This window comes from Melanerpes formicivorus, unplaced genomic scaffold (genome assembly GCF_026170545.1).
Source record: "Melanerpes formicivorus ecotype bairdi unplaced genomic scaffold, bMelFor1.0.p_v2 SCAF_6, whole genome shotgun sequence".
Classification (NCBI taxonomy): domain Eukaryota; kingdom Metazoa; phylum Chordata; class Aves; order Piciformes; family Picidae; genus Melanerpes; species Melanerpes formicivorus.
In genome coordinates, this window is record NW_027142358.1 from 34,658,864 (window position 1) to 34,672,657 (window position 13,794).

General features: G+C 44.9%; 1 protein-coding gene across 18 annotated transcripts in view; it reads left to right on the forward strand.

Annotated features, from left to right (window-relative positions):
• The window catches only part of PLEKHA1 (pleckstrin homology domain containing A1), a 41,002-nt gene that overhangs the window by 17,100 nt on the left and 10,108 nt on the right, over nt 1-13,794 (forward strand). For 17 of the 18 annotated variants that reach the window (XR_010987579.1, XR_010987580.1, XR_010987581.1 and 14 more), the window contains exons 3-8: nt 2,259-2,315; nt 3,779-3,824; nt 5,882-5,979; nt 9,022-9,153; nt 10,649-10,792; nt 12,030-12,098. Coding sequence is in view for 13 of the 18 variants with exons in the window: in XM_068140418.1 (XP_067996519.1) it covers nt 2,259-2,315; nt 3,779-3,824; nt 5,882-5,979; nt 9,022-9,153; nt 10,649-10,792; nt 12,030-12,098 (546 nt within the window). In the remaining 5 variants the exon portion in view is untranslated. The remainder of the gene's footprint in view (nt 1-2,258; nt 2,316-3,778; nt 3,825-5,881; nt 5,980-9,021; nt 9,154-10,648; nt 10,793-12,029; nt 12,099-13,794) is intronic. The other variant, XM_068140432.1, reaches the window with a different exon arrangement.

Sequence of the window (13,794 nt, forward strand, 5' to 3'; positions counted from 1 at the left end):
CCCCATGCAGTACAACCTGGCTGCTCAAAGGAAGCAGAAAGAAGGCCTGAAATGGTGTGCAGCTCGATGCATGTGGCTTGTGATCGACCCATTTGGCAGTTCTTGCTGAGCAGAAAAAGGGAGGTTTTGGGAAGTAAGAGAGGCTGCAAGCATTTGATCTCAGGCAGTGAGATGAAGCAATTATTGTTACAGTTTCTCCTGTGATACACCCAGGCCACATGGGCAAAGACTTGAAGTGCTGTAGCAATGGCATTTCTTCAGAAGCGTTGAGACTAATGATCTATGCAGCACACACCTCCTGCAGCTTTCACTTCAGGCTTCCTCATTTGCTATGTACAAATGAAAGGCTGCCTTGCAAGAGGCAGGCTGAAGCTGCTTGGTTTTCTTCCACTGCTTTGGTTTTGGAGAAGGACAGTTTCTGCAGAGCCACTGTGTGGAGATTGTTCTTAATCCTTGAAGTGCTAAAACTCCTCATACAGGATGAGGCTGAGGTGTGTGCAGAATGTCACTGGGCCCTTTGTTGCTGGTAAAAGGGCTCCATTTGTGTCTGTGAATACAATTCATCTGTTGAAAGAAACAGTGTTTTAAATGCCACTGTTAACCACACATCATTATCCTAGTAGAAAACCTGGGGTGCAGTCAGGTAAAGCAAAACTGAAATGTGTCTGGACAGAATGGACAGGCTTGGTGAACTGAATGGCAGTCCTGTTAGTCTATAGTAAGCCTAACCTACTTCTTACTGTTGAGATACAAATGGAGGACAAACCAAGGATTTGTCTCTCTGACTCTCTGGCCAGTATTAGGCTTTTCATTGCAATGGCAAAGTTCCCAAGGAATGGAATAATGATGGGCACTTGAGCTGGGGGAAGGATCAGCAAGCAGATGCAGTTCCATTGTAGTGGCTGCCAGAGAAGCCTGGGGGTGGGGAATGATACTGTAATACAAAAGGCCACTTGAAAAGTCAAAATTGTATGGGGGAAAATTGTTTGGGACACCTTATATGGAGGGATAAAATCTTGGGACACTTTATATGGAGGGATAAAATCAAGGAGACTGTCAGGAAGCTGACCATGTTTGGTGACTGTCAGTCTTTCAGCTGTTGTGTTTCTAGGCTACTAGCTGCTGTGAGGAGTAAAGTACATGGTAAAACTAGTGGGGAAGTTTTGAAGGCCAGGCTGCATGTGCTTCTGGGCAACCTGCTCTAGTGTGAGGTACCCCTGCCTGTGGCAGGGGGCTTGGAACTAGAGGGTCCTTGAGGTCCCTTCCAACTCTGACAGTTCTGTGATCCAAAGCAGCAGATGGCTCCTGTTTGGACTAAGGAAATGTACTGAGGTTTAACTGCAGTCTGCAGAAGAGAAGGCTCCGAGGTGACCTAATTGTCGCCTTCCAGTATCTGAAGGGGGCCTACAGGAAGGCAGGGGAAGGACTTCTCAGGATATCAGGTAGTGATAGGACTAGGGGGAATGGAATGAAGCTGGAGGTGGGGAGATTCAGGCTGGATGTGAGGAGGAGGTTCTTCACCATGAGAGTGGTGAAACCCTGGAATGGGTTGTCCAGGGAGGTGGTCGAGGCCCCGTCCCTGGGGGTGTTTAAGAGCAGGCTGGATGAGGCTCTGTCCAGCCTGATCTAGTGTGGGGTGTCCCTGCCCATGGCAGGGGGGTTGGAACTAGATGATCTTTGTGGTCCCTTCCAACCCTGAATGAAACTATGAAACTATGAAACTATGAAACTGCAGCTTTAGGAAGTATCAGAGTCTTCCCCTGCAAGAAATTTCCAATCAAATGAGAAGACTGCTTGCTTGATTCTTTGTTGCAAACATCTCTTTTTGCAGTCCCTTTGGGAAAAATCTGAGACAGCCTTTGAAGCTTCTGACATAAGAGATGGGTGTCCCTTCTTGTCCCTCCCTCCTGCCCTGCTTAAACCACAGCAGGCTCCAACATCTGTTGAGGAAAAAGTATTCTTCCCAGATTTCCTGGATGCAGACCTGCAAGAATCCTTTTTCCTCTAGCAAAATACAGAAAGCCCTGGAACAATTGCTGTTGGTATTGTTTCTAGCAGTGGCTCTGTTTTTAGGTGATTAACAGATGTGTGTGTAATAAACAAGCAGTTGAGATCCTGTTGGGGGCACACATTGTGTATTGTCTGTGAAACCACGCAGGGGCTTCCTTTTGGGGCTGGAATGATTTGCTTTTGCTGTAAACACTGACTGTGATATGAGAATAAACAAGTTTCACTTTGGAACATGTGATTTATTTCAGAATCTTCCTTCTGGATCCCCACCTGTTGGAGTCATCAAACTTACCTATATTTCAAAGGTAAGACAGGACACTCACTGCTGGGCTTTTGCTGCTCTCTCCCAAGGGCCACTTCTGAAGGCCTCAACTTGAGACAGTTTTAAATGCCTCTTCCCTAGCACCTGGGAAGCTTTTTGCTTATGTGCTGCTCCTGAGTTTCTAGAGAAGTGCTACAAGCACTCCAATGGTATCAAGTTAAAATAAGAGCAGACTGGTTGTTGCCTGGGCTTGTCTTGTGATTTCAAATGACAGCTCTTTGTGCTGCATAGAATCAGTGTTTCTGAAGTGTTTGCTTCAGGTCTTTATGAGTGTTTAAATTTCAGTTAGTCTTGGAGAAAAGACAAGGCATTTATGAAGTTAAATAAGCCTCTGTAGATAAGTCTCTGGGTGTGATAGTTTGCAAGTAGTAATGAACTGTAGTAAACAGAACAGAAAGAAGTCTAGAAAGTGCTCAGTTCATTATACTCGCTGAACACTCCCCCAAATGCCTGGAGGAGGACTGGACCAAAAGTCTCAATAGGTAAAACTGTGGCAGGATCTGCTGCAAATAAATTATTAACCAATAACTTGATGATGAACCTGTTAACAAATAATTGACCTCCTCTTGTCTTTCCACTCATTTCTTGTCCTGTCTTTCCTTTTCTTGTCATGCTGCATCACCCCACCTCCCTTCTTCTGGGGTTTTAATTCTTGTGAAAGACGTTATTGATGCTGGTTGTATCATTAGTACAGAGATGTCTGTGGGAACTTGCTGGTTTCCTCCTCCTCTGCTTATTTTGCCCCAGAGCTCACAGTTGTCATCTTAAGAAATCTGAAGTCTTGTATCCCACTTCTGACAGGAGCAGGGATGGTCCCCTGTGCCTGCTCACCTGTGTGCAGCTTGGAGGGCAGCTCAAGCGTGTGGACATGTCACTTTCTGTAGTTCTAGTCATGTAGCATGTGGCTTTTGTTTCTGGCCACAAAACAGAGGTTTTGATGTGGGCCTGCTTTGCCTTCTTCCCCACCTTTGCTAGGAATGGTTTCCACTGCAAAAGTACCAACAAAACAGGGCACCTGCATCCCTCCTCCAACACTGCAACATTTTAGAGCCTCCTGAAGAAAACTGCTCTTTTTGTGTTAATGAACCAAAATACAGCTGATGGCCTTGACAGTATGAAATGCCCTGGGTTTTTCAGTTCAGCTGAAATGTAGAACTTCAGAATGCAAATGGAAGTGTGATGTTGTCAGAGTTCAATGTTTCTCTGGTGAGGAATCCTGAAAATTGAGGAACGGGAATGTGTGACTGAAGGTGACCTCTGCCACAGGCTGCATGCCTTGAATCGAATGCATGGAGCATTTGCTGTTATATTTGTATGTCTTTGCACCTAACAAGTTTGCTATGCTGCTAATCTTCCAATGCTGCTACTTGAGAGGGAGGAAGCTGTGCTAGCTGATGTACATCTCTCTGTGCACGGTGGTGTTGATGATCTTCGTTTCCCTACTAGGTGAGCGATGCAACGAAGCTAAGGCCAAAGGCAGAGTTCTGTTTTGGTAAGTTCCCTTCCTGTGGCATCTGTATCAAGTACAGCCTTCAGAAATCTGCAACAAAGATCATGTTCTGCAGTTCTGTTACTGGATACAACTGGGAGCTAAAGACAGCTTCATTTCCCTGTTTCTGCTGTAGTGTGATGTAAACGTTGGCTTCTTTCTAAGGGGCTTCTGTGGCTTTTCTTATTGCAGCTCCATGAGGAGTAGGTGAGAGCTCTTTTCCAGACATTTGAAATTCCTGAGGCATTAATAAGCTGGTCAGTAGTGCTGGGTGTTTTCAGACTCAGGGCATGCCTGCCAGCTCTAGAAAGGGGTGGTTTAACTCTCAATCTATATTGCTGATGAAAGAGTTGATTTAGTTGCTCTCAGCCAAGGCTCCTGCATTAAACTTCAACCTCTGCTGCTGCACCCAAGAAAAAGAATTTGCTTGGGGTACCTTCTAGTTTTATTGGTAATTAAACTCAAGTAAAGCTTCAGATAGTCATAAAAGTCCCTTTTAAGTCATTAGTCCAGCCTTTGCCATAATCCCAGATTCTCTGTGGTCTTCAAGGTTCAGCTGAAGTAATTCTGTGAGTCTAGGATTCTTTTGACCAGCAACTGGCATTCACCAAAGCCATGTGCAGAAGCTGGACTCAGCCTCAGCTCTCTCTTTATGGCTAACCATTCTTTATGGCTCCATTCATCTAAGAGTTTCAGCTCAGATGTGGGGGCTGAAGCAGCCTGAAGGTTTTATGACAGTTAAGTGTCCCCTACCATGTGCAGTGTTCTACAGGCCTAGGGAGGGCAGCTCCCCCAGACTTGCACCATCTCTGTGTTGGAGCTCCTGCAGCACTTGGGAAATCACCTCTGTGTAAGGCTTCAGGGATTCTAGGCTGGTACTTCGTGTGTCAGCTCAGTGCCATCTACAGATTCCTCTGCACATGGCTTTGTAGAGGGCTTTGCCTTTGTTGCTTGTCAAGTTGCTCCTCTCAGTGGGCCAGCTCTAAAAAGCCTTCATGATCCAAGATGCTGGCTGAAAGGCTCTAATACTTCTGATGTACTGCAATGGTTTTGTTACTTTCAGGGGGAAAACTGACCTTTATGTTCTGTTTGTTTAAATACCAGGAGTTGTTGTCTGGAGCAACTCCTTGTCCTGAATTTCTGTTTGCTTCCAACTATACACTTGAGAAGAAAGATGGCAGAAGAGTAAGAAGTGGCTGTCTCTGGCATGTGGTTGCTGCTGGGGATGATCTGAAGAGCTGTCATGTTCTAGGCAGAGCAGGGAGATCTGTTCAGACTTCAGCTGTAAAGCTTCCAATGTCTGGGAATATTTTAGTTACTGGTCACCTTAAAAATCAATTTCAAGTTCATTTCTTCATCTGTGAGAAAACCAACTGTGCTTTTTCTGCTTCCCTTTTGGTTTGGGTTTTTCCCTCTCCTGCTGTTGTGCAGGAATGTTTGTGCTTTTTGGATACAGCTTTGCCTGGAGCTGCCAGGTAGAGAGATAAACTTAGTCAAAAGTAGACTTTCTCTGCCAAGGCACTGAAGCAAAATGGAGTTTTATTTTGTGTCTGTTTTGAAGTGGGTTGGTCCTGCACATCATATACTTGGTAACTGAGACTGACTTTTCCACAAACCAATAAAAAAAAGAATTGAAATGAGTGATCAGAGTCATGGTCATGGATTTGTTGTGACTGATAACTGGACTCAAAGGAGAAGTTGTGGAGATCCCCAAACAGAAAACTTTCTGTTGCTTAGGGAAATGGAGAAAAGGGAAATGGGACTGTAGAAACTGCTGCTAAAATTCAAGGCTTTATTTCTGTGGGATAAAAATAATTTCCCTGTGATGCTCTTTAAGTGGAGAGCTTAAAACAGTAGAAAAGAGAGAGGTAGGGGTTTGTTTTAAACTAAAGCAAGCCTGTCAAATGCTTTAGGGATCTTAAAATGACTTGTTAGAAAGCACTGCAGCAAGGAGCTTCAATACTTCAACGTTTGCCATCTGAAATCAGATATTTTGATGCTGGTGTTATGTTTGCTCTTCAGTGTCAGTGGTGGTAACTTCTCATACTGCTCTTCCACAGTTATGAATGCAGGGATGAGAAAATACTTTCTACAAGCCAATGATCAGCAAGACCTGGTTGAATGGGTAAATGTTCTGAACAAAGCTACCAAAATCACAGTAAGTGCTTTGGTTGATACTTGGCAGTGCTTTCGAAGGGTGACTGTCTCAAGGAGTTTAAACCTTTGCCTCCAGTTTTGAGCCTAGAGTAGTCTCTCAATCACTACAAACAAGCTTTGGGCCTGGCTTTCCAAGAGTTGGGAAAAACTGGACAGAACTCCCCCTAACTTGAGTGTCCAATTTCCAAAGGAAAATGTGAAACAAGAGTTGTGATTTGAAGATATGAAGAATAGAATAGAATAGAATAGACCAGACCAGACCAGACCAGGTTGGAAGAGACCTTCAAGTTCATAGTGTCCAACCCTTCAACCAATCCAACACGACCTAAACAACTAACCCATGGCACCGAGCACCCCATCAAGTCTCCTCCTTTCACTACACATATGTTGGGTTTTAATAATTTAACATTAACTCTACAGACTTAAGATGAATTGAAACCTCCAGAGGACACTTGCAAGCACTGAAGAGAGACAAGCTGAGAGGAGACCACATTGTGCTTTACAACTTCCTGAAAAGCAGTTGTAGAGAGGCAGGGGTTGGTCTGCTCAAGTAACACACAACAGGACCTGAGGAAGTGGCCTCAAGTTGCATCAAGGGAAGTTGAGTTTGGATGTTAGGAAGAATTCCTTCTCTGAAAGGATTCCCAGGTGTTGGAATAACTTGCCCAGGCAGGTAGTGGAATCCCCATCCCTGGAGTCATTTAGTAGGCATGTAGATGTAGTGCTTAGGGCTATGGTTTAGACAAGGACCTGTCAGTGTTTGGTCAGTGTTTGGACTCGATGATCTTGAAGGTCTTTTCCAGTCTAGGCAATGCTGTGATTCCCCTGGTGTCAAAAGTTTGTACTTCTCAGAGTACCACTAAAGCACTGAGCAAACACATCTTGCCATGCTCCTGGTTTCAGGTAACAGCCATTCAAAGACACCCAAATGCATTCTTCTGATAAGGGTTAAATCACTTCCCTGGTTTGGAGCAGGACAGCTTGTTAACACACAGTGAGAACCCTCCATACTGCCTCAGTTATTTCAGGAGGCAGAAGTTATGGGCTGGTTTTCTCTTCAGTTTTGGGGAAGTGCTGACATGATCTGTTCTGAGGGCACAGCCTTACAAAGAAGGGGCTCTGAGCACAGGTACACTACTAACTGTCAGTAACTTTCTCATTCTTGGGTTATGGGAGGGTGTTTCCACGAGCTGTCTGCCTCATTTTAATAGAGCTCGCTCTTTGGAGCTATAAAAACGTTGCCTGTAACTAATAACTAACCCCAGAAGCTGCAAGCCCTCTCATTTGGGATTTTCAGGAGGCCACAGCACGGCCAGGCTGGAATTGTTGCTGCTTCAAGAAGTAGGGTGAATAAGAATTAATTGCATCCAATGAGAATTTAGTCTGAAAGCTGTTTGTTTATGTGTTTAACTTGCCTCCTGAGTGGCTGGTGAAATCATTACTCATTTTTTGCCTTTGAAAGAGCAAGCCTTTGAACTCTTCATCTGCTCAGAGGTTATTTAGTGTGGCAAATTACTTAATCAAATAATGAAGATCATTCAGTTAGTAATTTCCATGTGCTGTAGATGGTAATCTTCCAAGAGCTGTTGCATGTTTTCAGTGCTCTGAGTGCTGAGAATTCCAAAGCAGCTCTGAACCTTTGCAGCCCAGCACATCATGTACCTGTTTGAGATTGCATTCATGTGAGGAGAAGGTGGCTGTGGCTTTGCCCTGTGACACCTCAAGGAGCAGTTTGTGATGGCTGAGGCACTCACCCAGAAAGCTGTGGCTACAGGCCCCTTCCCTTGAAAGGGTGAGGCCCATGAGCTATGTGCACTAGGAGGGTGTCTTACCCTCCAGCACAGGCTTGCCTGTAACTGGAGTCACCTTGTACCCGTGTCAGCTAAGCTGGGTGTTGTGCAAGGCTGAGGGGACATTGGAAGCGAGAGAATGAGCCTGAGGCCACAGCAGAGCAAGCTGCTGAGTGCCACCTTCCCTTAGCCAGGAGGAGGCTGTCCTAATGTGACACTTGTGCTCTCAGGACTGTTTGTACTTCCTTGCAGGCTGGGGATTTTTGTGAAATAAGCAGTCCTGGGTGCAGGAACCAGACTCACAGCAGGCTATAGAGTAGCTTTGTGTTTGTCTGGATCAGTGCAGTCTCGGGCTTCCAGTGTGCCACAGTCTCGTGTGGGTTTCCCTGTGTAACAACACTCTGTGTCCCTTCTTTCTGTAGGAGCTTGGAGGTTCTGGGCACATATCCAGTGGGCTGCTGGCTAGAATGTTTTGATGGGAGGCTGGATCTCTGCTTGTTGAAGTCACTTGAAGTTTCCTATAAGAGAGAATGCAAATGCCTTAGGTAGCCAGCCAGTGCTTTTCTTTGTGCAAGCAGTAAATACCTACAACCTAGCTCATAAATCCCAGTGCCCAGTTGACATCAAAATGCTTACTGGGGAAATTAAATTCCTGTGGTGGTTTAATTGCTTTGTTAGGTAATTCTCTCAAGTGTGGCTCTAGTTAATGGTAGCTGGAAAGAGGTATTTAGGGGCATTTGGCAGAGTTCAGCACTATGGTAGGATTAATGGGGGCAGTGCATGCAGTCATGATGCCAAGTGCTGGAATCTGAGTGCAAATGTCACGCTGCTCAGGCATCCTCTTTGACAAAAGCCAATGCTCTTGCCCTGTGTTGGTGGCCTTACTGTGCTAGCTCTCCAGGCCCTGGGGCACTTCCAGTCTTAGCATTTACTGCTAGAACCGAAACCAAGTGAAAAACAGGGCACCAGTTCTTCTACAGACTAGCAGTGCTTCTGGGAGGAGGAGCATAGCACTTAGGGCAGTTGGAATTGATGTTTAGACTGCAGGACAAGTGGCAAAATGTCTTTACTGGCACCAGTTTCCTTCTGAGAACTAAAGTATAGCCACTGCAGGAAACTCTCCTATTTCCAGGCTTTTCACAGTTAGAGAACATCTAAATCCTGCTGAAGACAAATGAAACTCTTGAGTAATGATGCAGGCTGCTTTCAAAGTCTCTGTAAGACCTGTGTTAATGGCCACACTGCCCTTTCAGGTACCAAAGCAGTCTGATCCTCTGTGTCAAGTGGACAATGCAAACCGCCAAGCGGAAAGCCCCGGTGGGAAGAAGCAGGTCTCCTACAAGACAGAGATTGTTGGTGGTGTTCCTATCATTACCCCTACCCAGGTAATACCCTTAGAACAAGTGGGCTCTTCATTGGTAGAGGAAGCTTGGCTTTGAGCAGGCAAGAGCAGGTATCACAGTATAGTTCTCACCTTGCTCAGGGGACTCTGCTGTACATCTTTTAGTCATTCTCTCTGCTTGGGGAATTTTTTTCCCCTTTATACAAGATTCTAGAGAATTATACAAGACTATAAAGACATACTGATGATTATTACCCTCAGATATCAGTTAGTATGCTGAAACCATCTTTCTGTGTGAAATGAGTTGGTGGTGTCACCAATGCCAAAGTTGTTTCTGTCTTTTGGCTGCCATCTGGTTGCACGCACGCTGTGTTCGTAGAGGTAGTAAGGATGAGAGCAGATTCAACTGGTGCAGAAGGGCCTTTGTGAAATACATGGACAAATAAGATAGGAAGTGAGATTCAGGGAACATAAAATGTGGTGTAAGGGATTCTGGGAAGAGCAATCCAAGTTTTGATAGGAAATCCTGGATCATGAAATAAGCATTTCCACTTGAGTGAGAGGCGGGAGCTGCCATCGTGCTAGGAAAGCATCAGCCTAGGCTATGGTAACAGTGGAGGGAAAACCCTACAAAAAATAGGGAGTTACTAGGAAAAGAAAATAAAGAGCAAACCAGAAAACATCTTTTTTTGCTGTGTAAATCCTGGGTTTGACCAGCCCTTGGTTACCTTGTCCTGTTATGTGCTCAGCTGAAAGGTGAGAGCTTCCAAGGGCAATTGATCCAGATGGAATCGTCTCCATATGAGGAGCAAGCAGTAGGCTTAGTTCTCTTCCTCGTGCAAAAGATTGAACAGGGGGAGGATGCAAGAGCCCTATGAAGTCACAGCTGGCAGGAGTGGATGGTGTGAACTGCCATCTCCAGTATGGGCTTTCAAACAAAGCTGCTGGTACAACCCCGTGAAACAAAGGGAGGGAGTTCTTCTGAGTAATAAAGCAGAAGGTATTCCTTGCCAAGAGATGGCATGGGTGCTAGAAACTTCTCTGAATTGGAGAGCTTGGGCAAGCTCATGGGGGAAGAGTAAGACCTATAATCTGTTCCTGGAACTTCCCTGAGCTGAAGTTGTAGATGGGATTAATATCATGTGACTGAGATGCCTGTACCTGGACTGCATAGAAGCTGGTCCTAGAAGTAGCTTTTTCTTTGCTGTAGCCACCTCCAAGTGTTTTGCCCTTTAAGTCATGTTAGAGTTTGCACTAAACACATGTGTATCTTGGGTTCAGGTCTGTAACATTCTTCACTCTCTGGCAATAACTGAGAGTACTCAGCAGTTACACTGCAGTTTGTAACTGGAGCTTGCAAGAGCTTGAAGCAGAGTCTTGGAGAGTGTTACTCCAGACATCAGCTGCAATATTTTACTCTGTCACACAGATCAGAAAAGAGATTTGTGAGATGGGAGTGGTAAAATTATCTCTTACTATAAGCTGACCTTAAAAACCAGTTGAGACTGTTTTCCATTTGCCTGCCTTTTCTTTTCTAGAAGGAAGAAACCAGTGAGTGTAGTGAAGGGGGAGACAGGAATTACTTGAAACGCTCACAAAGTCACCTTCCCTATTTTACTGCCAAGCACCCCCCAGATAATGCTATTATCAAAGCTGGCTACTGTGTAAAGCAAGGAGCAGTGGTAAGTGTTTGAGACCAGTGTGCTTCATTAATCCCAAGTCCTAAGGTGGTGGTTCTGATTACCAGGGAGATGGTTTAAAAAACCCCAACAAATCCAAAGCCTGAATTGCCAGTGGGTGCAGTACTACTGACAGCATTAAGAATGGCTGAGGACAAGGCTTCTCCTCCAGTTGCAACTCATTTGGTCTGTCATTACCTCTTTTCACTATTTTCTTCACTTTTATGTTGTTGGAGATGTTCTGATGTGTAGGAAAGGAAAAGTTCTGTGCACAGAGATTTTCACATTGTGGTTAATGCATGCATCCAGGAGTTGGAAAGAAATTCTTTACCTGCTAAAGGTGGGGAGACACTGGAACAGGTTGCCCAGGGAGGTTGTGGATGCCTCCTCCCTGGAGGTGTTCAAGGCAAGGTTGGATGAGGCCTTGAGCAACCTGGGCTGGTGGGAGGTGTCCCTGCCCATGGCATGGGGATGGAACTAGATGATCTTTAAGGTCCTTTCCAACCCAAACCATTCTGTGACTTCTTTGATCCTAGTTATGTAGAGGTCCTTATTTCACTTACTAGAAGCATCTAAACAGATGCTTCTAGAGGCAGAATTTCAATGTCTGCATCCTTTTAAAGTCACTAAAATGCTTAGAAAAAGCTAATTTGTCAGTTGAGAGGAAGAGCAGGACAGCTTACCAAACTGAGTAACACAAGTGGAACCATTCACATAATGCCCTGCTAAAGGCAGGAAGAGAGAGTTCAGATCAAAGAAGATGCACATGCTTTGTGAGTCCTCAGACACATCAGCTTGGATTATAAGCTGCTTTTTGTGATGTGCCTTTTATTAGCCAAAAATAATCTAGACACCTTTAATGTACTGCCTCTTAATGCTCCTCCAGGGTGCATGCTGCTGAGTTGTTTCAGTGGAGATTGAAAAGTTCTTAGCACAGGAGATAGTAGCTTCTAGCATTGTTAATTGCTGCAGTTAGCAAAGGAGAAAGAAAAATGGGCTAGAGTCTTGCAGAGTTATTTGGGGAGCTTTAAATAAAGATACACAGCACACAAGTAACATTTAACAGGTAGAATGAGATGTGTACATAAATGTGTGTGTGTGTATAATGTTACTGATCAAATAGGAGCTGTACACTCTCACAAACCAGAATTGTAACTATACTGAAATGCATAAACCAGAGAATGTGTATTTTATATGTGGAATACCTAAGCATTTCTTGATTTCTTTTTCCCTTTACCAGATGAAGAACTGGAAGAGAAGATATTTTCAGTTAGATGAAAACACCATAGGATATTTCAAGTCTGAACTGGTGAGTTCCTAAATGAGTGCTGTTTCCCAGTGATGGCTCCAAGAGAATGTGAAGCAGCACACTTGTGTTTGAAAACTGTGCTGTGTTGCTCCTGCAGCTCTTAGCACAACCTCTCATGATGGGGAAGAGCAAAAGAAATTCCTCAAGTGTCTGTTAACTCAGGCTTCAGGCCCATGCTTGGGAAGCTGTCTGCAAGGCACCCTGGAGCAGTAACACACAGCAAGATGCATTCCCTGACCAGCCTGGCTCTTGTGTTAGTATCCTGTGTCACTTTGTCCTCTGGCAGCAGCTGGCCAGTGTGGAGAGACAAAAGCTGTCACCTTGCAGTTCTTCATTTTCAGTTAGGGTTGTGGGGTGTTCATTTTGCAAGTGCTGGGATCTTTTCCCACACACTTCTTTCACCAGGGCAGCTAAGAGAGGCCAACAACTCCACTGCTTGGAAGCAGCTCTTGGAGGGTTTGTTACAGCTTCATGATTTTTCTTCCCCACTCATCTCTCTTGAGCCTTTTGACCAAATTTGACCAAATGTTAAGTGCCTTCAGGCTTCACTGAGAAATGTAAGTGGCTGGTACCAGAGATGGCCTGCTTTCCCTAGAAAGGAGTCCCACACTTGGTAAACAGCAGGAAATCTACTTCTAAGGAATGAAGTCTGAGTTGTGGAGTATTATAAATCAAACAAAACTGAGTTAGCAGGCCAGCTGGAAGATGTAAAATGTCCAGAGCCCACATTTCAGGCTGTTCCTGAAGAGCACTTTTGCTTTACTCTTAATGAGGGAGAACACAACAGTAGCAGGAGTGTGACCTTACATCATTATCTTTGTTAAACTGTCAGCAGAACAGAGTTCTGACTCACTGCCTGTAATAAACCCTCTGGTTCTATTTCACAGTAAATAAATCTGAGTGCAGATTACTCACAAGCAAATTCTGTCTCAGTGAAGCCTTGTCCTGTGTGAGAGGATAGTAGAAGGCTGGCAGGAGTACATGACACTTGCAGTGCTTCCTCACGCTCCTTTCCAGCTGCAGCTATCCTGAACAACATAAACTCCAGTGGTGTGTTCTCTGCTTCAAGCTGATGTCCCCCTGCTGCAGTTTGAGGCAGGTGTTGGACAGAGCAGCTGTCAAACAGAAGTGGTTCCTGCTTCACAGTTTGTACTGAGATGAGGTTTTTTCCCATTTGTAAGAGTGTCATTCCCCTTCAGGGCAGTAAGCCCTGAACAGAGGATGCAGTGTCCTCTTCTTGGACTGCAGTGGTTAAGCCAAGAGCTGAATGGTTAGCAAACCTAACTGTGAGCATCGTGCTTCATACAGTCTTTGTAAGCCGTGATCATCTGCCTGGTGTGAGGCATACACCTTAGAGAGGTGTGTGACCTGCACTGGAGAGAGCAAGACAGAGCCCACCAAGGAGAAGACAGCTGCAACAACTTAAACACACATCCATCAGACTTATTTCTGTCCTGCAAACACAGTGAAGGGAAAGTGCTCTCCCCTGAGGATTTCAAGTGGTGAATGATTGCTTCAGTGATGTGTGGGATCTCCATTTCTGCAAGTCTCCTCTTCCTAGTGGGAGCAACACAAAAGCAGGGAAGAAGTTCAGTAGCAAATGTTTGTCGTGCCTGTGTGGCAAAGACTACAGCAGAGATGTCTGCTTCACCCACTGTAGCATCAGACTTCTGGTTCTGGAGAACTTCTTTCTGCT